This window comes from Rhopalosiphum maidis, chromosome 3 (genome assembly GCF_003676215.2).
Source record: "Rhopalosiphum maidis isolate BTI-1 chromosome 3, ASM367621v3, whole genome shotgun sequence".
Taxonomy (NCBI): Eukaryota; Metazoa; Arthropoda; class Insecta; order Hemiptera; family Aphididae; genus Rhopalosiphum; species Rhopalosiphum maidis.
In genome coordinates this window covers 11,110,772-11,135,027 of record NC_040879.1, presented here as the reverse complement: position 1 = coordinate 11,135,027, position 24,256 = coordinate 11,110,772, and the positions used below count along the sequence as shown (strand labels likewise).

The window sequence follows — 24,256 nt, the reverse complement described above, 5'->3', positions numbered from 1 at the left end:
TTTTATTTATTAAAAATTTAAAATGTTTCAGCATATTGTACATGCTATTACAAGTTTGTTAACAGTTTTTAATTAAAGACAATTTACGAAAAACTAATATTATATGTTAGTGTTATAGTGATATGAAGTATACATGCGAATGTTAGTTAATGTTTATTTTTAATGGTAAATTAAATTAAATTTGGTCTTCGTCTTCGCTTGATTGTGATAGGAGAACATCTTGGGGTAGTCGTGGTTTTAGACGCCGATTTTTTGTTTTTGTTCCCAGGTTGTAGAAGCGCGCGCCATCGGATGTCTTGAGGTTTGCGTGAAAGTTTTTATATTGTATTTTTATCCAGTCTTGGAGAAGAGGAATTCCTGTGTCATTATGAATTTGCTTATTTCTCATAAACCATGGGGCTTTGAGACATATTCTAAGAAATTTGTTTTGAAGAATTTGGATTTTTTTGATTTTTGTAGGGGAAGCTGCCGCCCATGTTGGGCAAGCATAAGTGACTAATGGCCGAATTATTGAGGTATATAGTAAGATGGACGATTTCATTTGGAGGGTTGATTTGAAGTTAACTAGAGGATAAAGGGTGTTCATTCTTGCATAGCCTTGGGTGAGTTTTTTGTTTATATGAATTTTCCATGTTAATTTTTCGTCTAAGAATACTCCAAGGTACTTGATGGAGTCATCTTTCTTGTTCCATTATATTGGTTGGTTGTCAATATAAATGAGTTGGGGATCTTTGTATCGTTTTAAAGAAAATATTTTTGCTGCGCTTTTTGTTGGGTTGAGGTTTAGTTTCCATGTTTTGAACCAGGAGGTCACTGTGTTTAAGGCTGTTTGAAGATTTTGAATTGAAGATTCTAGGGAGTTGCTTTGGGTTATAATTGTTGTATCATTCGCAAACATCGCCAGCTGTGAGTTTGGAGGAGTTGGTATGTCATGGCAGTAGATGTTGAATAAGGTTGGACCTAGAACTGAGCCTTGGGGGACTCCTGCTTGTATTTTTTGAGGTTGAGAGAGTTGTGTTCCAATTCTAACTTGGAACGTTCGATCCGATATGAAAGATATTATGGTTTTTAATAAATATTTGGGAAGAGCTAGAAAATTCAATTTTTGTTCAATTCCATAGTGCCATACTTTGTTAAAGGCTTGCGTTACATCGAGGAAGACAGCCGTTGTATATAGTTTGTTTTCAAAGCCACTTACGATTATCTCCGAGATTCGTTGAATTTGATGGCATGTTGAGTTGCGTTTTGAATTCAAATTGATGTTTCGGGATGATTTGTGTGAATGATTTTAGTCTATTGAGCAGTATCCTTTCGTAGAGTTTTAATAAAGAAGGAAGAAGGCTAATTGATCTGTAACTTGATGGAGAGTGGGCCAGTTTCCCTGATTTATGTATTGGAATTATAATGGCATGTTTCCAAGATGACGGGAATGTTCCAAAACGCATGGCTGAATTGTAAAGGCTAGCTAGGTACGATAGTACTTTGGGTGTTACGTCTTTTAAGATTTTGTTGGTGATTAAGTCATGGCCTGGGCTTTTTTTATTTGCTAGCTTGACAATTATTTTTTGTATTTCAATGGGAGATGTTGGGGAAATGCTGCCATTTGAATTGATGTTGAAATAATTTGATAGTAAATGGTAAATATCAGGGTTTGTGGTGTTTTGATCGTTATAGACGGCATCTTCATCTGTGGAGGTGAAGCAGGATGCGAAATGGTTTGCGAGAACTTCGGTCTTTTCAGCATTTGTTTCGAATTTGGCTGGTCCGTTTTTCAGAGGGGGAATTATGTTATGTTGTGTAAGTAGACGTTTGGTGGCTAGCCAGAGACTCGAGTCATTAGGATTTATTTTTTTAAGATATGCACTATAAGAGTTGTATCTAAGGTTGTCCAATTCCCATTTAATTCTTCTGATGAGTTGGTTGAGCCTTTGTTTGACTGCAAGGTTTCTAGTATTCTGCCAAATTCTTCTCGCTTTGTGTTTTTGTTTTATAAGATTTTGAATCGAGGTTGGGAGAGAGTCTGCAGGTGGGTGGTTGATGGTTTTGTTATTTTTGATCATTGCTTGGTTGATTGACTCTTTTATTGTGTTCTATGCTAGTGTTAATGTCTTTTGGATTTTTATATTGTCTGGTGCAGCTTAGGTTTGTGTTTAGTTTTTCTCTGAACGTTTGCCAATTAATTAGTGCAATTATTAGTTTTGGGGTGCACTGGTTCATTACTAAAGGCTCATTAAGAGTATTGATGACTGGAACGTGATCGGAGTCGAGCTCGTTTATGACTTGATGATGAAAAGTGGTGGGCAGGTTTGATATTAATGCAATATCAAGTATGTCTGGAACTCTTCCAGATCATTGGAAGATTGGTTTAGATGGTGGGGATATTAGTATTCTAAGTTCTGATGAGATTTAAAGAAGTTTAATTCCATTTGGGTTTGTTTTTAAACATCCCCATATTTGGTTTTTAGAGTTTAGATCACCTAGGAGTATTGTTGGGTGGTTATCAAATATTTTTGAAATGTCTTCTTTTTGGATTTTTTTGTTAGGTGGGTTGTAGGCCGAAGTGATTTTTATTTGATGTTTGTTAGTTGAAATAGTTATTGAGATGGCTTCTAAGCTGATCATGTTGAAAGTAATTGATTGGTTACGCTTTATATTTTTTTTGATTAAGATGGCCACTCCTCCGGATGAATGTAAATGGTCTCTGTCTTTTCTGTAGATGTTATAGCCATTAAACTTGAACACTTCGTGATTTTTTAGGTGGGTTTCTGTAATACAGGCAATGTCTATTTTGTGCCTCATTAAGAATTGTATAAGTGATGATTTTTTTGATTTGATGCCGTTGGCGTTCCAATTAACTAAATTAATGTTATTTAAGTTAATTACAGACATTTAAGCTTTGAAGAGATAGATTATTTGTTATCGAGTTAAGGATTGAGCTTATGATATTTTTGATATTTTGGAGAATGTTTTCAATAAATTCTGTGATTGTTTTTTGTATGTTATCGTTTAGTGGGACATTTGGTAATTGTTCTGGATTAAATAAATTTGTGCTGTTTATTTTCCTTTTAGTTATATCCAGTGCCGCAACTAGGTCTTGTGGGGCCCTGGTGCAAAAAATGTTATGGGGCCCCTGTACCTGTATACTATACCTGTACCTGTACACTTGCCCCCTCAACCTACTCTGAAAATTAACTTTTAAACAAAATTTGATAATTTAAAAAAACTGTATATTGAAGTTGTATAGTATTAAGTTCTATATTCTATCCTTTATTTTATTATTTTCATTTACTGAAATTAATTACTTATTATTACCTATATACTTGTGTATTTGACTTTATATAATTCATGATTATTATGAACAATTTTGAAATTTAGTCCCCCCCAACTAAAATTCCTAGCTATGCCACTGCAATGTATAATATTATATAGGTAGATAAAAGCATCGTTTATACTATTGTAAATTGTTTCTATATACTACATGGCTTCTAAGAATCAGTCTTTAAATGAACTTATTTTTGTTCCCTTGTGATTTGAATACTTTATAAATTTACATTTTACAATTAGTTTAATTTACATTATTCAAATGGTCCTTACTTATTAGGCACTTACACTATTGCACCCAGTCAAGTAATTAAAAAATTAAATTCAAACATAATATAATAATAATAATACCTTTTTATTATTTTATTCTGTATTATAAAATATATAAACAATAAACATCTGAGTAAATTAAGTAATATTCATAAATAAATAAAAAACTATTATAACATACCTATGCAGTTCAAATTTAAAATATATTTTATAAAATAACATTTTTATTTACAAAAATTTTTTTTTCTTGCTTTTTTATTAGCAAAGTCATCAATTATTTTATTTACATTAAGTTCTTTAGTTCTTGATCGTTCTATATTTAAAATACTGATATTTGATAGCCTTTCTTGTCCCATTGAATTTCTTAGATAGTTTTTTTTTATTTTTAGCTTGGAAAACGAACGTTCTGCTGATGCAACAGTGACTGGTAATGATATAAAAATGATACAAGCAGTTAATATATCTTTGAAAATAGAAGCCATATCATTTTCTAAAATATAATTTGCTATATCTTTTATACTTTTCATAGTTGACAGTGAATCAATTATCACTTCTTTAAAAGATAACATCTGTCTCGTAAGATCTGAACTTATATCTTTCTTGTAGTATAAAATGAAGTCATAAGTAGTCTTGATAATGTTATCTTCGCTAGATACTAAAATTACTTGTGGTTGTAAAAAGTTGAATTTATCAACTACTTTCTGTAAACCTAAAAAGCGATTATTTAGCTGAACTAAAGCTGTATCAATCAAAGGCAAAAATACTTTTATTCTGAGGTTTTCTTCGATTATATCTTGTCTTTTGTCTCCATCTAAATCACCAAAAAAATTTTTTGAATATATTCGACGCCGTTGATTATTATTCACAGCTATTCCCCAACTATTACACAAATCTGTTGCTGAAGTAACCAGTTCTTCATATTTCTCTCTCAAATTTTGAATTATTGCAATAGCTGATTGTAAACACTCACAAGCATTATGAAGGTTAGAATCAATTGATTGTAATTTTTTAGATACCACATAAAATGGTCTTAAAATTTGTTCCCATATAGTGAGTATTAGCACAAACTCAAAAGATTCTAACTTCTTTTTTAGACCTTTAGCTCTATTAATTTCTTCTTTCTTGTCACTTGTTAGCATTATATTTGTTAAAGATTTTAAAACATCTCTGTAACGATACTTGAGAGCAAAAACTGCGTTATGTCGAGATTCCCACCTCGTTGTACATACTTTTTTTAAGACTGTTTTTGCTACATCATCACCTAGCGCCAGAGAGGCCTATCTAGGAGCACTTTTATTAAAGAATAAAAATATATCTTGAAGGATATCAAAAAAATTTAACATTTTTGATGAACTTTTGGCCACATCTGACAAAACAAGATTCAAATTATGTGCAGCACAATGCACGTATGATGCATTTGGAATTATATCAGAAATTCTTTTTTGAATCCCTGTGTAGCCACCACTCATTACCGAAGCACCATCATATCCTTGGCCCCTACATTTGTTTATATCCAAATTATAATTCTTTAAAATAGATATTATTAAATTTACATGATCTTCAGCACCATGTTTATGAAGGGGGTAAAATCCTAGAAAAGACTCTTTACAATATAACTTTTGTTCTCTATAATCAATTACTACATATCTAATAATAATGCTAACTTGATCAATCTTCGTGATATCTTGTGTTGAATCAACTATTATGGAGAAACATGGAGCAGATCTGATTTCCTCACAAATTAAAGTAATTAAGTTTGTTGATAGTAATTCAATTAGTTCATTTTGAATTTTCCAACTCAGATATTTAATTTGTGTCTTTTCAGTGTAAAGTAAATTATGTAATAGTGGATCAAATTCAGCCATTAGTCTTACTGATCGGATAAAATTGCCTTCGTTCATACTTGTAGAAGTTGATTTCCCTTCATTACCACGGAGGGCTGTATTACCAGCTGTTAAAAATAAAATTATTTTAATTAACCTAGTTAAAATATCTCTCCATTTCTGAGCTTCTTGGGATATTTGATCTTCTATTGAGTGATCAATTGTTTGATTTTTTACCCATATTGTGCGTAATTTAACAGCGTCAATGTGCTGAATAGAAATCTCATGTTTATTAATTTTTTGCGATAAATGTCGCCAATCATTTATTCCTGTTATCCAGTTTGATTTAAAATAAGGATGTGTTCTATCAGAAAACAACCAACAAGATTCGCAGTATGCTTTATCAAGTATGACTGAGTAACAAAGCCAAGATCTGGGAATTTTATGGCCAGCTAAATTTGTTATAAAATAATATTCAACAGAAAATTTTCGACACCTTTTGTTTTCATTATCTTGACACGGTGTAGAATCTAGTGGAAATTTAATATTTGGTTTGCAAGGCCCAAATGAAATAATCTGTCTTTTTAAATTAGAATTATTTATGACATCTGGAAACTTTCCACGATCTGAAGGAAATTCACTATTTAGATGCATTTCAATATGAGGTGATAAAATAATGTCATTTACCGTTTCACTTGCTTCAGCTTCATCTATTACATCTTCATTTGTCTTCACAATTGATTCATTTTCTAAACATATTAATAAATATTTTCACTTATTTAACACTTAAATACTGTTCAATTTTAAATCGAATAATTGCATTTTTTTATGCATTATGATTTAGACGTTGCTTGTTAAAAAAATTTCAACTTTCAAGTCTCTATCACCATTTACTATTATTTTTAGAGCTATGACCAGGGCTCGGGAATTTATGCATTTGCATATTTGTTTGGGAAGTAAATAGAATAAATCTGATCAGGTACAAATTTATGTTGTGGTGTTTGGAGTTAATGTTTAGAAGTTTATTGTGCATATGTTTGCATATTTTGGAATTTTTTTTACAAATGCATATTTTTTAGATTTATTGATTTTTATTGCATATTTTAAGATACTTATTTTAATTTTTAACCCATATTTACCTGAAGTAACTGATGTTTTTCGAAGAAATTTAGTCATTGAACCTCTCATTAAATCCAAACCGGCGGCTCTTTGTTCTTTTGCCTTGCGTTTAGCAAAACCACTTTCATACACTCTTCGTGTCGACATAATAATTATAAAAAAAATATACTGACTACTTAAAAATACTTCACGATTTTGGTAAATAGCAAGTAGGTAATATTATACTAATATTATATAAAATTATAAATTACAACTAACACGCGCGACAGGCCACAGGAACAACCGCACAACTAAATCACTGATCAGTAAATACTAATGGTTTCAAGATTTAACACTCAAAAGTCGAGACTGTAAACACATAATAATAATGGAAATTCCCATTTGTCATCATGTAATATAAAACATTATAATCAATAATATTATATTAATATAATATAATACTGCATAGTATATGTAATATATACTTTGTGTGTATGAGTGTTATTTTTGTTATCGATAGAAATTATATGGGGTTTTCTAAAAATAAATCAAAATTAATATCAAATCATTCGAGTTCCTTCCCACCAACCATCACGTCTACTGTTAACTGCAGCAGGCAATAAGGTTACCAAACAACCTTTATAAATATAAAATTAAAATTACAACATACAATATAAATTATAGACACACAAATACTGAAAATTATTATTATTATTATTACCTAATGTGACTAAATCACTATAAATGTAAGATCGTTATAGTGTCATACTATTAATTATTATACTATAATATGTACAGGAAATGAGAATTTTTATTATTTTTATTTTCCTTATAACTATTATTCTTTACTGCCTACTCTCAAATTTACACTTAAATCTTCTTTAAATTTCGGGGCCCCAATTTATTATAAACTGAGGCCTCTTGGTGGTGATAGGCACCCCCGGTCCCCCCGCTAGTTGCGGCACTGGTTATATCTGCATATGATGTGGGGTTTGGGGTTCTTATGGTGGAGTTAATTGCATTGTCGTTTCTTGCTGGGTTTGTTATGGGTTAGCTTTCAATTTGTGGATGTTTTTGGGAGTTGTTTGGATTTTTGCTTTTGATTGTTTTGAAGTAGGCACAGCCTTTATAGTTTGTCGGGTGCGTTTCGTTGTAGTTGACACAGGTAGGAGGTGTATTTGATGATTTTTCACAGTTAGAGTAGTGGTGTGGTTCGTTACATTTTACGCAACGAGGCTGAAGTTTGCACGATTTGTGAATGTGACCATATCTCTGACAGTTTGTGCACTGTGGATGATCTTTTGATTTTCGGCGTGGTTCGGTGATTATTATGCAATTTAGCAAATTTTTTAGTTTAAAAATGTCTTGTGATAAAGGGTTGTTTTCCAGCTGTAATGCCATTAGTGGGGTTGGTGACTTATTTTTGTTGTTTAGTCTTAAGACGGATTTAACGGGAAAATTTAGTCTTCTTAGTTCTTCCATAACTTCAAACTCGGTTATTGATGTGGGTAAGTTTCTAATTATTGCGGAAATGTCTTTTTCGTTTTTTAATCTGTATGTATAATATTCATATTTTTTATCATCGAGGAATTTGGTGCGGAAGTCGTCTATGGTTTCTACATTAACTTTTATTTTATCGTTCTTGGATGAGGCGGTAAAATCATTAATAATGACTTCTGATATTTCAAGTCGAAACTGTGTAAATACTTGATTTATTGAATACCTAATTTATAGATATAATTATATAAATTAATAATTTAAATAGGTAATTAGTAGGGCACGGATGTTGTAGTAGTAAAAGACTACTAAAATTGATTGCAGTATTGCACTAAAAAATACCGAAAATTGCACTTAAAATATTAAAAATTGCACTAAAAATTACAACGTTTCGTTATAATTTATAGATGTTTTATTTTAATTCTGCGAAAAAAAAATATATTTTTTACATTTTATATTAATAAATATTAACTAATAATCTATGCGTATTCTAAACATATTAAATATTTTAAATTTTAAACCTTATTGCATTGGACTATAAGTGTTTGTTTTAAATTTTCGAATTCCTACGCTCTTCGATTTGGAGCCAATAAGTTCTTATACCTCGAAAAACTTCGTCAGGATCAAGTTCTTGCACGACACTTTTTACCTCATTAAAATATTTACAATAGTATGAAGCAGCCTCAAGCCATGTGCCCCAGCGTGTGATAATAGGTTGTGGTAGTAATGGTGTACCTGGTACTTTATTTTTAAAAAGAATAGTTCGGCTTGGTGCTTTTAAAAATATTTGTTTAATTTTAGCAATGAGTTTATCTATTTCTGGAAATTTTCCTAGTATGTCTTCTGCAACTCGATGTATACCACGGGCTAAGCAGGTGACGTGGATCATTTTTGAATACAGTGCTTTAATTGTAGTCCCTGCTTTTATATATATGGAGCTGCATCACTAAGAAACAGAAGGACGTCGTCATGACGAATACCATCGGGCCAAAGAAGGAACATTGATTTATCGAATAATTTTGTTATTGTTGAATAATTTGCTTTATCGAGAATTTCTGTGTATATCTGTCACATATCTTCCATTAACATCTGTGGTCTCATCAATTGAGACCCAAATTTTATTTCCCTTTACATTGTCTCTTATTTTATTTAAAGTGTCGGAGTACACCTCATCTACGTAATTTTTACGTAACATAGATTCACTCGGAATGTCTCTATTCGTATATGTTTCCAAAAATAAACGAAATTCTGAGTTATTAATTTTATGCAACGGAATATTGGCGGATAACATGGCCTTACACAAGTCTTTAGAAAATGATGATTTTTTTGTAAATGTTGTTACCTGAAGTTGTGATATAGACATTTTGGTGGTATTTTGTCGATTAACCGCCCGCAGATGCTTTGCAGTTTCAATATGGTATGTAACTGTATACCTCCGTTCAGCATTTACTTTTGTTTCGCACAATTTACAGAAAAGTACAGATTCATCACATGAAAACACATTCTCACCAAATTCTAATATGTATTTTTTTAAAACAATGGAATTAGTTGGCCTTATTTTTGGCATATTTACAGAATAATAACAGAACACGATAGCTCAAAATTCACGGAGTGACTGAAGAACAGATTATAAAAGTCAAACAGTCACATTTCACAAAATTATTATCTTCATATTATCGAAATAAAGATAATAAAAATAATAAAGTAATAAATTATTACTATTTACCTATACTGGAAATATTTAAGTATTATCTTATCTATAAGACTGCTGAGTTTCGAATATAGCTAAAATAGTTGTATAAAATGATTAAATTCAACAAAATTGCAATAAAATTGCACTTAAAACTTTTAGATTTGAATTCGTACTTACATGAAACGTATTTAAAACTTACTTAGCAACAAATTGCAAAGGTAGAAGAAAAGTTGCAAATGCAACAACATTCGTGCCCTAGTAATTAGTAAAACTAATAAGTAATAACGTAAAATATTAAATAATAGTTGATTCTATATGAATATAATCATAATTCGTAGCCCATATGTAATTAGTTTGGTTATATATTATAATACATTTTATTTACAATTTTTATTACATAAACAATTCTTTTTAAAACTAGTACAATATGAACAAAAAACAAAAACTATTTTTACTTTTATTTTTATGCTTAATTAGGTACTTATTATTATTGTGAGGTCATTATTATTTATTTATATACCTTCTATAGTTATTTGGATTTATTTAATGGATTTTGAATTTTGACTTTAGTATATTAATATTTTATACAAAAATATGAACATAAACTTAAATATATTTTTTATGAAATTAATATTTATAAAAATAATAATGATATTCAATTTGAATTCTATCAAATAAATTTTAAATCTATTATTTATTTTCTGTTCTTAGTAGATAGATACTTATGTTACTCATGATTAAAAATGTAAAAAAAAAACATTCCAGGTATATTATTTAGTGTATTACCCAATATGTTTAGTTTTTAGTTTTTCTTGATTTCAATTTTGCATACAACTTAGGAGTGAATGTTGAAAACAGTTGTGATAGTCACCAAAATAGTAGTATTGGTTTGACAGGTACTAATGTAAAGAAAAATATTTTAGGTAAATATTAAATAACATTTAAAATTTTTTTTAACACATCAACAAGAAACAATTTAACATTTTAATTATAATATAATACAATTTAACATACTTTGTGAAAAATATTAGGTTGTTTAAATTTCAAGCAATAGAAAAAACTAAATATTGCGTTTTACTAAATTTTTATTTTATACATTTATACATATGTGTATAATATTAATTATTCTTTGTCCAGATGATTCGGATACTGGTATTTAATCATTAGATCCAAAACAATATGTTGGGTTGAACAGTTTTTAACACCGGAGGAGAAAATTATGATTTTGAGTAGAGGACCATTTCAACCACAAAAACATGAACTTGTGAACTTAAGCTATCCTCAGGAACATGGCCATCGATTTACAGCAGAACACTATTATAGAGTTATGCCAGATGGTGATCGAATTAAAAAAAAATGACTTAGTTTTTCTGTGAGTAATGGTCGATTATATTGTCTATATTGTATGTTTTTTTGGAAAAATGTTCAAAAGTTTTGGACCATTGATGGATTTCATGCATGGCAAAGAATAAAAGACATTGGTTCACATGAAAAAACAGAAGCCCATATAAATGCTTCTATTGTGGTTAAGTTAAAATTATTAGCTATACCAGTTCTTCCACAAATTGCTGAAAATAGAGAAATTGTTAATACTTTAATTGAAATAACATTGTTTCTCGGTAAACATTCACTACCATTTCGAGGACATCGTGAAAATTGGGAATATAGACTCAGAGGAAATTTTAAAAATCTAACTGTACTTATTAGCAAATTTTCACAATCTTTGGCCATTTATGTAGATCGTCTGAAGTCCCGAGGTAGGAGTGAAATTAATTTTCTCTTTTAGCCGAAGCAAAATCAATTAATACATTCTATTGCCACATGTTTGAGGACAACTATACAGAATGAAATTAAGAAATCTAAATATTTTAGTGTAGCAATTGATACAACATTTGATGCATCAAAGCGTGAACAACTTGCATTTATTATACGCTATGTGTGTTGTAATGATCATGTACCTGTTATACGTGAAAGACTTATTACTTAAAGAATCATCATCGACCTCTGGAAAACATCTTTTTTGTATATTTCAAGATATTTGTATCGAAAATGCTTTAGATTAGAAATTGTTCTTCGTAAGACAGAGTTATTATGGAGATAGTAATATGAAAGGTGAGTATGAAGGACTACAAGCATTAGTCAAACAAGAAAATCCATCGGCTATTTACACTTGGTGTTATGCTCATCGCCTAAATTTGGTTGTAGTTCAAGTTTGTAAAAGTTCTGTAGATGCAGTTGATACATTTGGTATTTTAGAAGATTTATATAGTTTTATTTCAAGCAGTAAAAAACGAGTAACATTTTTTGAAAACCACCAAAAAAAAGGAATCCTCAGGAAAGAGTAAGACGATTAAAAAGAGTTTAAACTACTCGATGGTCATCTTTTTCAAACGCTCTAGAAACTATCGTAATAACTTTTGATGATATTATTCAAATTTTAGAAAACATCAAAGAAACCGAAAAATCAGATTTTAAAGTACGTTTCCGAGCAAATGGTCTTGTTGATTTTTTACTAACCGAAAGATTTATATTAACAGCTTTGACATTCACAAACATATTTAATATCCTTGATCCAATAACTAAAACATTTCAATCTCCTGACATTGATTTATTGGGAGCTGTAACTAGCTTACAGAAAGTAATGAAAGACTTAAAAAATCTACGTTGTGATGATGAATTTAATGAACTTTATAATGAAGCTACAAATATAATTATAAAAAGTCAATATGAATTTAAAACGTTAGCAACAAGTAGAAGTAGAAAGAAAAGTAAAATGCGCTAGATGAAACTATTGATGATTCAGTGAAAAGATTTAAAATAAAAACATACTTTTGTACGATGAAGCTTCAACAGCAATTAAAAACTGTTTTAATTCAACATCTCAGGGATTATTAAAAGACATTTCATATTTTTCAATAAATCGACTGCTAAAAATTAAAAAAGATCCATCATCACTACCAAAAGATGTTTTTAAGGTATTTTGTACAATATATAACAATCATATACAATTTGGAGTTTTAAGAAATGAGTATATTCAATTTTCTAAACTATTTTTTCAATTTGACGTTGACATGCATTCCAATTCAAAATTTCTTCACAATTTGGTGACGAAAACAAAGTAATGAACAATTTAGCAAGTATACTCAACTTATTTCAAGTTTGCCATACTTCTGGATTAGGAAGCATATTTCCAACACTGTACTTAGCTTTAAAAATAGCTTGTACATTGCCTGTATCCAGTACTAGCCCTGAGAGAACATTTTCAAAATTAAAAATTCTAAAAAACCGTTTACGTACAACTATTTCACAAGATCGTTTAGAAGATTTGATGATTATAACATGTGAATCAGATGTTGAAATAAACAATGAAGACGTCACTAATATATTTGCAAGTTTAAGTTCTACATTGTCAAAAAATCTTAACTTAAATTTTTAAATAAATTAAAAAAGAAACACTAATATTATATTAAGACTGTATTAATTAAATTAAAATGTATATTATACAAAATATATAAAATTATTCATGATCTTACTTAATTTGCTAAAATAGTAACATTTATTTATCAGTAACTTCCTAAGTATGAAAGCATAAATGTATAAAGTAAAGTTGTGTTACCAAAGCGTTAAAATTATTAAAATACTGAATATAATTTGTTTCCATAATATAATTAGCTACCTATTTACTATTATAATTTATTTAAAAGGGTAATGATATAATAATTTTTAGTTTGTTAATGAAGTTTGATGGAATTTTGTTTTTTAAATGAATATGTTATATACTTATATGTATACACTTAAGACTTAACTCCTTTTATATCTTTAAACTTTGTCTCATACGTTTAAAGGATTTTATATTTTTAAAACTGATGAATTTATTGAATTCACATTGTGAGTATAGCAACTTTTATTCACCACAGTGAGAATACTACTGTCTTTGCTGGCTGTTAGGTTTCATCAGTAACATTATGTATCTATAGTACATTATTGTATATATTAATATATTATACTAAAATAATTTAATTGATACCTATATAGTTATATGTAATCATTTGTTAAAATGTATAGGTATGTATTATCTATTGGTTTTTAATTTTTTGGGTGGATGGGTGGTAGGTTCTAAGCTAAAATGATATTTTGAACCACCATATTTTAAAGACCCTTGCGCTACTGGTTTTCCCTCTTTATCGTCTTGAAATAGTTTTGCACCAATATAAGTACTTGATGCATCCGTAGATAAATAAAAACACTGGTTGAAATCCGGGTACTGAATGATGATGTCTTCCAAAAATAATCGTTTTTTTTATATAATATTTTGTTAAATTTTGAAGAATTTTTTTTAATGATTGTAATGATTGAGATAGTAAGGTAATTTTCATTATTTTAATTAATATAACAAATGTTTCGTATATATGTTTAACCTGTAAAAATAATGATACTTAGTTAAATCATTGATAAATTTTGTTATATTGTAGTTACAGTTGAGTCCTTGATGTTTGAATATTTATTTTGAATTGTTACTGCACCCAATATTAATTTTTCAATAAAATCATATTCATTATCCCAAATATCATTAAATATAATCTCTTTATTAAAATCAATAGTAAATATATTATTTGTTTTATTTATTTGCTCTATGTGAAATACAAAGAATGTATAAATATAAATATAATATATAAATAATTATTATGTATAACTAATTAAGTGGAAACATTAAACATTAAAACTTACGGAACAAAATATATATCAAAAACTAAATTTTTTTTAAATTGTCTATTTTATCACACATTACTAGATCATACTGTTTTTTTTTCTAAATTGTTATCATTTTTAATCATAAATTGTTGTATTGTTTTAATGTCATCAGTCTGATGATTATTTTCCCAGCACCAGTGAACCTTTTTTCAACAAGTTGCTTAATTGTGACATCAGTTTTGATAAATCCCGAATGTACTTTCTAAAAAATAATGAAACCTAAAAAAGCTTGAACTTGCTTCCGATTGCATGGTGGCTGAAAATCTTGTATGGTCTTTATTTTATCTGGATCCATTGTTATTCCGTCCTTGGATATGCTATGGCCTAAGAAAGTGATTTGTGCTTGTAAAAAATGAGATTTGCTTTCATTAATAGTCACGTTATACTCGCTAAATCTTTGAAATATATGTTCTAAATTATGTATGTATTCATCAAAGCTCCTGGACATAATATGGACATCGTCAACAAATACTGCTACAAACGACGGTAGTTCGGGTCCGAGGATCTTGTCTTATGTGTTTTGGAACTCAGCTATGCCCAGAAGGTAATACATTCTCCCCCGACGGGACCCACCTTACCACGGTGGGGGGGCTTGCAGGCCTTTAACTAGGTCTTACCAAGCGGTCTCAACCCGGCCCAGGTCAACCGATTTGAGCCGGTGCACACAGAGCAACACCTGTCCTCGACGGGATGGGGGTCGCAGGGCGAGCGAACCTGCTAGCAGTTAGCAAACAGCTCCCACCGGGGGAACGATCGACCCCGGTGTCCTGGAAGATCAGGCAAACACAGGAAAAAAGGACAGACGACGCGAGGCTGGCGTTGTTAGTGGAGGCCCAGCTACTAGAACCAAAAATGGAAGCAACAATTAATAATGACGAGTCTCGTCCTGGTGCCACCCTACCCGGGGTGGTCGAATACCAGGAGATGGCAGTTGGGGGTAGCTCGCCCCAAAGGTCGACATCAGCAAGCCAGATTTCGAATGTTGGGGTGTCCAGCATGGCCCTCTCATCCGGTAAAAATACGACTGCTGAGACAGTCATGTCAAGAGACACGCAAAGGAAACAGGCATCACATGGAGTTATGGAAACGGAAGCAACACGACCTACAGGGAAGACCCAGGAAATCTTGGAGAAAACGGAACACCTAAGGAAGCTAGACAAGCTGCAAACCAGCCACAGGGAGCCAATAGCCCAAAGTTACAGGCAATGTTGTCTTCGAATGCCCAGAGGGGGGCGGAACAAAACCTTGAAACAACATTGGCAAGTCTAAAGAGTACCATTCAACGGCAATTCAAGGCACTAAATGTCCTGCTGAAAAACGTAGAACACCTGAAATGACTAAGGATAAAACCAAATCCTCGACAGTCATTAGAGCTATAGATGAGGTCATAGGCTCTTCGGAAGCTCTTAAGACAGTCACAAACAGCGTCCATAGTGCTTACTACGAGTCAGAGAAGGCTTCGATCAGAGCAAAAAATATTGACCAACACACGACGAGCAACACCATTCAAGAAACCATTCTCAAGGTTTGCGAGGACCTCAAGGACCGCCTGAACAAACAACAGGAAGATATCATGGATCTAAAAAGCTCCCAGGCCGCATCTGCATAAAGTTATGCTTCAAAAAGCGAGAGCGCCGAACAGTATCCAACCGATCGTAGCTGTTCCCGCGGCCGGACAACCAACGCCAGAACATAGTACACAGGTCTGGATTAAAGTTACTAGGGCTAAAACAAAGTACAAGGCCACAAACGTACAACGACCCGAGGAAGAAAACAAACCCAAGGAGAAGAAGAAAAATACCTCTTTCCCAGATGTGATTGCTGTCAAGCCGGGTGTTGGCGAAACAGTAGCCGACATACTAAAATCAATGAGGAAAGATGTTGATGTAGAAGCGACCGGTGCGCAAATATCTCTGAGAGCTGAAATGGAGAAATACTGATAAAAATCAAGGCTAAGGACACGGAGAGAACTGCCCTTGAGGAACAACTCAGATCAAAACTGCGACAACGGGCTACGGTACGCGGGCTCGTGAAATTCGAAGATGTCGAATTACAAGACCTAGATTGCGTGACTTCTGAATCAGAGGTGGAAAATAGTATCCGATGCGCGCTTGGCCTACATGCGGATGACCAATCAGTCAAGGTCAGAAACAATCGACAATCGTTCATGGGTACACAGAGAGCCACAGTCCGGTTGAAAGGAGTGGATGCCCGCAAAATCGTGGAAAAAGGTCGCATAAAAGTTGGGTGGGTAAATGCCAGAGTAAGGCTTAAAGCTAAAGCCACAAAGTGCTTTAGATGCCTAGGGTATGGGCATATAAGACAAGCTTGCAAAGGACCAGACCGCTCGGACGCTTGCTGCGTATACGGCAAGGAAGGACATAAGGCGACGGCTTGTAGTGCCCCACCAAAGTGTATGGCCTGCCAGGACATCCAAAAAGCTACTGACCACTTTCCGGGCAGCGGTAAGTGTGTGGCCTACAGACTGGCCTTGTCCGGACATAAGCCTGAACCAAGAGCTGAGGATAGGGATACAGCTATAACTGGCAGTACCCTAGAAAACCGGTAAGATGATTAAATGCATCCAAATAAACCTGAACTGCTGCAAAGCAGCCCAGGCTCTGCTACACCAAGTAGCAGCCGAGAAGTCATCTGACTTCATATTCGCAAGCGAACCAAACCGAGATGAAGGTCCAAACTGGTACATGGACACAATGGGCAAAGCGGCAATCGTTAACACTAAGCGATCAAGACTTGACGACGAAGGTACCGGAGAAGCGGGTTTTAGGTGGGTCTCAGCGCATGGAATAAGACTCTATTCGTGCTACTGGTCACCCAACTCCACGTTCCCGGAATATTTGGACTTCCTAACCAAACTAGAGTACAGCATAAGAAGCGAGCGAAGCGAGGCTATCATAACAGGCGACTTCAACGCTAAACATACAGACTGGGGATCGCCGAGAAGTGAACAGCGAGGAGAAGCTTTGGCCGACCTGATAGACGCCTTAGGGCTGGCTATCTGCAACAAGGTCAATAGCAGCACTTTCAACAAAGGGAGTATATTAGATCTGACTTAAGCAACTCCCAATTTAGCTCGCAAGGTATCAGGATGGAGAGTATCAGACGAAGAGTCGCTCAGTGACCATTTCTACATAGTCTTCGATGTACATCTTGGCGCTGCAAAAAATGAAGCACAGAATTCTAGATTCCCGAAAATAGATTTCAAAATGCTGGAATCAGCACTCACCATCGGACGTTTTAACCAAGTTACATCCTACGAAGCCGAAGAAAGTGCGCTGGCCCTCACAGAAGCAATACACGCCTGTCGTACTGTAACTCCAGCCGGCAAGAGAGCTAAATAGTACAGCTGAAGAGGAGAATGCGAAGGCAGCGAGGAGGAGCCTAGTGCACGCTATAAAGAGGGCGAAGGAAGACGCTTGGAGGAAGCTCTGTGACCTTGTAGAACACGACACTTGGGGACTACCATACAAACTAGTCATGGGTAAGTTGTCGAGACCCCCCCCCCATTCCGGAACTCAACGCCACAGGACGCATAAAGTATATCGTCAACGGATTATTTCCACGGCACCCAAGAAGGGAGACCATCTCTGGGTACCGTAACCCGTTGCTGGACGAAGCCCATTGGAGAATAGGCCTCACAGAGCTAAAATCCGCAGCAAGCCGGCTGAGGAACAAGATAGCACCAGGAATCGACGGTATCCCGAACGAAGTGGTGAAAGTAATCGTTGCCCTCAACCCCAACGTATTACTCAGCGTCTACAACTCCTGTCTGGCGGAGGGGATTTTCCCGCATAAATGGAAGATAGCCAGGCTGGTACTCCTACGAAAAGGCGACAAACCCCTTAGCGAACCATCTTCCTACAGGCCCTTATGCCTACTAGACTGCCTGGAAAAGCTGTTCGAGAAAATCCTGGACACCCGTCTGCGGCGCCATTTAGAGGATACCGGAGGCCTGGACGATATGCAATTCGGTTTCCGTAAGGGCCGATCAACAACGGACGCCCTGAACGCATTGAGGGCTACCATTAAGACAACAAGGGCAAAAGTAGGTATACTCACGATGGACATCAAAAACGCCTTCAACTCCTGCCCCCTGGGATGCAATTATGAAGGCAATACATGAGAAAGACGTTCCTGATTACCTGCAACAAATGATCAACCGCAGACTAATAATCGAAGCAGGCGATGAGGGTACCACAGAGATCGAAGTCACGTGCGGAGTCCCATAAGGATCGGTCCTCGGGCCTACCTTGTGAAACATATTGTACGATGGGCTCCTGAGGACTATACTCCCCACTGGGGTCAAGTTCCTCGCATTTGCGGACGACGTCGCCCTTGTGGCCAAAGCCAGGGACAGCATTCAGCTGGAACAAATGTTGACCATCTCAGCCGGCTGAATCAAGGACTGGCTTGACAATGCAGGATTGAAACTCGCACTCCACAAATGTGAAGCGATGATTATCACGAACACCAGAACGAACAACGACATGCGCATCACTATCGATGGTCACCAAGTGACCACACGCGAGAGCTTAAAATACCTCGGGCTGCAACCGGACAGCAAGTGGTCGTTTTCAGCTCATGCCAAAGCAATTGCGGCAAAACCTGGCAAAGTCGTCCAAAATTTGTCTAAAATAATGCCCAATATAAGCGCTGCAAAATCGCGGAAGAGGAAGTTACTCAGCAATGTGGTGCACTCTATCCTGTTGTACGGCGCTCCGATATGGGCACAGGATATGAGTAAGACAGGTTGGACTACGCTGCTGAAAATACAAAGAAGGATCTGCCTGAGAGTAGCTTCGGCATACTGCACGGTATCCAGCGATGCCGCAGGAGTCATCACATGCATTGCCCCACTGGACCTCATGGCTAACGAAAGAAGAAACATGTATGAACTCAGAGGTAACACAATAATCCAACACGCCGAAGACACGCTGATAGCTTAGCAAAACAAATGGGACGACAGCTCCAAGGGCAGATGGACGTACTCCCTAATCGGAGATCTAGAGACTTGGGTGACACTTTTCTTTAAGTGGATATTTTGACTGCGACATGGTTTGACCTGAGTGACCCCCCTATGCTGAATAATTTTTTTTTGTCGAAAAGGTTTCTTTTACTTTACCTTAGGTATTATCCTGTGCTTACTTTTACTAATGTTTTGCATTTTGACTAAAAAAATGAATGTCGACGCGTAGTTAACGTCAGTTTCATAGTAGATATAGAATTTTTCTCGGATGTGGATGTCGACTATGCATCGACAATGTTTGAATTTATATTACTGCGTCTACATGCCATTATGATAAATAGCATGTTGACAAAAATTATATTAGGTGGGAATGTGTTACGTAATTTATAAAAATAAATGTATAATAATAATTTATTATTTATATAGTAATATATTTATTAATATTAATATATTTTATAATAGGTATAGAACAACTGAAAATGAATAACTAACAACAGTAAATAAAAATAAATGAAAAACTTAGTGAAACATAAAATAAAAACATTAAAAATTTTAAATACAATAACAATAAATAACTAGTTCTCATGTTATATTTTATAACACGTATCTAAGCAAAATCCTGGCTTTTCTGGGCAATCGTCGCAATAATATGTAATTTCCACTTCTTTGTTTTTTGCACAAATGACACATATTTTTCTAATCGGCCTATTTTTTATGGTTCTCGAAATTGAAGCAATGACATGTCCCTTGTTTGATTTATGCGTTTTTATGCGATTTTTGACCGACGGTTATCAATTATTTTATTGATCACAGAATCCCTGAAGTCTATCAATCTGGTGTCACATTTTTCAAGCTGTATAATATATAAGCATTATTCATAATTACATGAAACATATATATTCCGATCTTAGCATACTACCTTAGTATTTTCCTTTCACAAGGATAGTAGCTCATGAATTGGTCACTACTATATCTATTTGAGTGCGAAATACTCTTCTAATCCGTTTAGAAAATCTACAGGGTGTACATCTCTCAATCTCTATTATTTCCAACGTAGGTTTTGTAATATCTGTATTGTGTGGTATATTAATGGGTGGCAAAATTTCATTATTGTTTTTTCTACAATTTTGTATAATATGTGTATATATAAAAATTGTGTGTGTGTGTATAATATAATTTTTTGTTCAATTTTATTAGCGTTTTGTTTGTGATTTTCCTCCGTTATTCTTTTATTTTCTTCGATTTTTTCAATTTTCTGTTTAATTTAGTTTTCAATTCCTTTGGATTTCTTTTTGTAATTATTTAGTTCTTCTTTAATTTCAAATATTTCTTCTTCAAATTTCTTCTTGCTTTCTGTCCCATGTTGATGTGACGTAGGTTTCAGTTTGTAATGATATAGCTTTTACGGTAGTATATACAGTTCAGTTTAAATACAAATAAAAATGTTTACATATTAATGTTAACCTATTCTTTTTTTCGGTTATCGTTTGGCCTACTTTTGAAAATTTCCCCTGCATGGAATTGACGTAGCCATTATGCCCAATCTTTTTCATAATTTGGAAAAGTCTCGGATTTTCATTTTCCTTCCATCATGGTAAATTAACGATTCCAATGATAATTGATCAATCTCTACGATAGCCGCAGATTATGAATTTCTACTTGTTACAAGACTATGTTCTTCATTATCAAAATTACTCCAAATCGAATCACTTGTTGTTGGTGGTACTAAGGTTTGGGTATGATTTGGTGTCCGCTCTCTAAAAGTAAGGTATTAAAAACATTTAAAAAAAATGTTATTTATTGACGGTGACACACATGTAATCATAGTAAAACCAATACATTCATCACGATTCGATGAATCTAAAATATAAATTATAAAATCTGTTTTGATGAATATTGAAAAATTTAATTTTTAAAAAAGACAATAATATAAAATAAATAATTAATTTGTCAAAAAGCGTAAAAAATAAATAATTCAATTCTGTCCAAAAATATAAAAATTAATTAAAATAATAAATAGGTACAATATACTTGAATATCCATACAATTAAACTTTTAATAAATATAAGTAGCTACATATTAAAATTTAAAAAGATCATTTTTCAAAATTATTACAATTTAACATATTTCTTTTCTTAGTGATTGTTTAGCCTGCTTTCGAAAATATTCTTTCGCGTGGCACAAATGTAGCCATTATGCATAATCTTTTTTTCATAATTTGAAAAAGTCTTGGGTATACATTTTTATTTTCCTTCTACCATACTAAAACATCTGCCGTTTGTAGAATTAACAGTTCTAACAAATATTTATCAATTTCTATTAAAACCGCAGATTTTTAATTAGTACTTTGTACAAGAATATGCACTTCGCTTTCGAAATCATTCCATATTGAATAACTCATAGATGTTGGTGGTACTAAAATTTGGGTGTTAAATTGATTCCGATATGTAAATTTATGTTGGTGGCTTTATTAATTAAAATTTTTTTATCTTCTATAAATGAATTGTTATTAAAAAAAAAACATGTTTTTTAAATCGTGGGTCTAATATTACCGCCTCCGCATACAACATGTTTTTTTTCTAAATTGTCAAATCTATCCTCTATTTGTTTCGTTAATACATTAATAAATAGTTGCTATTAAATTATTCGAATTTGTGTATTTCTGTTTCAATTGAATATAATAATTAACTAGCACTTTAGAAAATACGACAACCTTCGAAAAAGTAATTGATTTTTCACTGCTTATTTCATTCGTAATTTCTTTGAATCTTTTTAGAATAGCGCATATGTCCGAAATCAAGTGCCAATCGAAGGGACTCAAATACACATCGTAGTTTGAATCTACTAAAGCGAACATAACTGGAGTTTTTAAATATAAAATTCTTTCGAACATATCATATTATGTGGAGTTCCGCCGTGTTACAACATCTTGAATAACAGTAAGTTTTGGTTTAAATTGTAATTGCTCTTGTTTGAGTTGTAATCTAGCTTCGGCTTTAAAACTTCTTTTAAAATGCCCTACGACGCCCTTAATCTTATCCCTTACTTCTTGTATCTCTTTTAGGGCGTGTTGACGTAATCATTATAAGACATTTCGAAGACAGTATACCTTTCATACCAGTATACCGGTTCACCTTTTACTTCAGCACATATAATCTAATGTATGACCCATTTATCAGGCGTGTAAGTTACTTTGCCTATTTTGGCAATTTCAATAACAACGTGCATAGAATCACCTACGTTTTGCATGTGACCTAGTTCTCAAAATCAGTGTGTGATTTTTAGTTGTAATGTATATGCCGCATACTCTCACATAGAATAAACAAAACGGTTTAGGTTCTGTCCCCCACAAATGTTTGACTACAATACAACTTCGTTCACACTTTAAACCTTGATAATTTTCAAAAACTTAAGTTGGTAGACATATTGTTATTTCATTAGAACCTCTATTACACTATAATATTATAGTATCAATGTTTTTTCCCTAAATCAAAGATGGTAAAATTGTAGGTTGCAAGTTTACGTTTATAATAAAAACTGCTAACATCACCGTGTTTAAAATTTTTTCAAGATCAAATAGGGCCACACAAAATATTTTGTCCCTTGACAACATTCTTTTGTTCTCTAAAAATAGTTTTATTTTTAATGTGTTGAATATTATATAATATTTATTATAAAACACAACTGCACATGTAATTGTAATTAAAAGGTTTTAATTGGAATAGTTGGATTTACTAAAATATATATTTTATTAATATTATTAGTTAGTTATTTCAACTGAAATTGTTGATAACATTGATTAACTTTTCAGTTACATTTACTATACATTTAGTAAAAGTAGGTATGTGGTTGATTCAACTATATACTCTATCCATAAAAATTTTAATTAGATTACATTATAGTTAAATTGACTGTACACATTATAACTATAAATAAATAGTTCTTACAATTAAAAAAATAGCTATGCCATACGCATCTATATTTTACAGCTGTAATACAAATAATCATGATTAAACTAACTTTTTTTTCCTCGAAGGTAATATCTATGCCAATATTATATTGAAGTTTATTTTTATTTTTATTTACATTGTTATATAAATATCTATATCACTTTTAATATTCTTTTTGATGTTTTAATAAATGTTTTACTAATAAGGAATTGATTTTTTTAATGTTCTTTATACTGTATCAAATATTATTTGATTTTTCATTTATATTGATGTATTGAATAAAACTGAATATAGCATAAGTTGATTATCTGCACAATAATCAGGTACTTAGATATAAAAAAAGTTAATTACTTGTATAAGTTGACATTTTGTAATTAATATTAAAAAACAATTAGAGAGGGGGATTTTAGCACCTTAAAAATTAAGAAATATTGAAGTTTTATTGACTTTTTAGAAATTAGGTAAACGCCAATTAACAACCTGTAATAAAATTAAAATATACCTGTTTTATGTATTTTTATAATTGGTTGGCAGGAAACCACAATTATTAGGCGGCAATAACCAGTATGGAAGGTATTGCAATCCAATTCTTTTTCTAACTTTAAAATAGTACATTATTATTTATTAAAATATATTAAATACATTTGGCCTAGAATAAAAGGATCATAATAAGCTTATCCATCCAATAAATCATTGACAGAGAAACCATACTAGTGATTTTTATAAGAGTTTTTGCTTATAATCTGGACGATAAACGTCACACTTCCGCCAACAACGTCAACAATTCTCAACAACTTCTATAAATAAGCAAATATTTAGGACTAGAATAATCCAAAGCAATGTGACCCATAGGATAACATTTCTA

At 32.6% G+C, this 24,256-nt stretch overlaps 2 protein-coding genes across 2 annotated transcripts; both read left to right on the top strand.

The window, feature by feature from the left end:
• The first annotated feature begins 10,991 nt into the window (after positions 1-10,991).
• Positions 10,992-11,689, top strand: LOC114253670 (zinc finger MYM-type protein 1-like). The gene is made up of 3 exons (XM_028188649.1): positions 10,992-11,039; positions 11,135-11,398; positions 11,489-11,689. The coding sequence occupies exons 1-3, from the start codon at positions 10,992-10,994 to the stop codon at positions 11,687-11,689; spliced, it is 513 nt and encodes a 170-aa protein (XP_028044450.1).
• A 7,273-nt stretch (positions 11,690-18,962) lies between these two features.
• Positions 18,963-19,421, top strand: LOC113559968. The gene has a single exon (XM_026965763.1). The coding sequence runs from the start codon at positions 18,963-18,965 to the stop codon at positions 19,419-19,421; it is 459 nt and encodes a 152-aa protein (XP_026821564.1).
• Positions 19,422-24,256: the final 4,835 nt, after the last annotated feature.

Bases quoted from the DNA above. Each gene is read 5' to 3' on its own strand.
- LOC114253670 (XM_028188649.1), top strand. From the start codon at position 10,992: ATGGCCATCGATTTACAGCAGAACACTATTATAGAGTTATGCCAGATG. The intron at 11,040-11,134 runs GTGATCGAATTA...AATGTTCAAAAG, and splicing joins TTATAGAGTTATGCCAGATG to TTTTGGACCATTGATGGATT. The intron at 11,399-11,488 runs GTACTTATTAGC...TTTCTCTTTTAG, and splicing joins GAAATTTTAAAAATCTAACT to CCGAAGCAAAATCAATTAAT.
- LOC113559968 (XM_026965763.1), top strand. From the start codon at position 18,963: ATGCGCATCACTATCGATGGTCACCAAGTGACCACACGCGAGAGCTTA.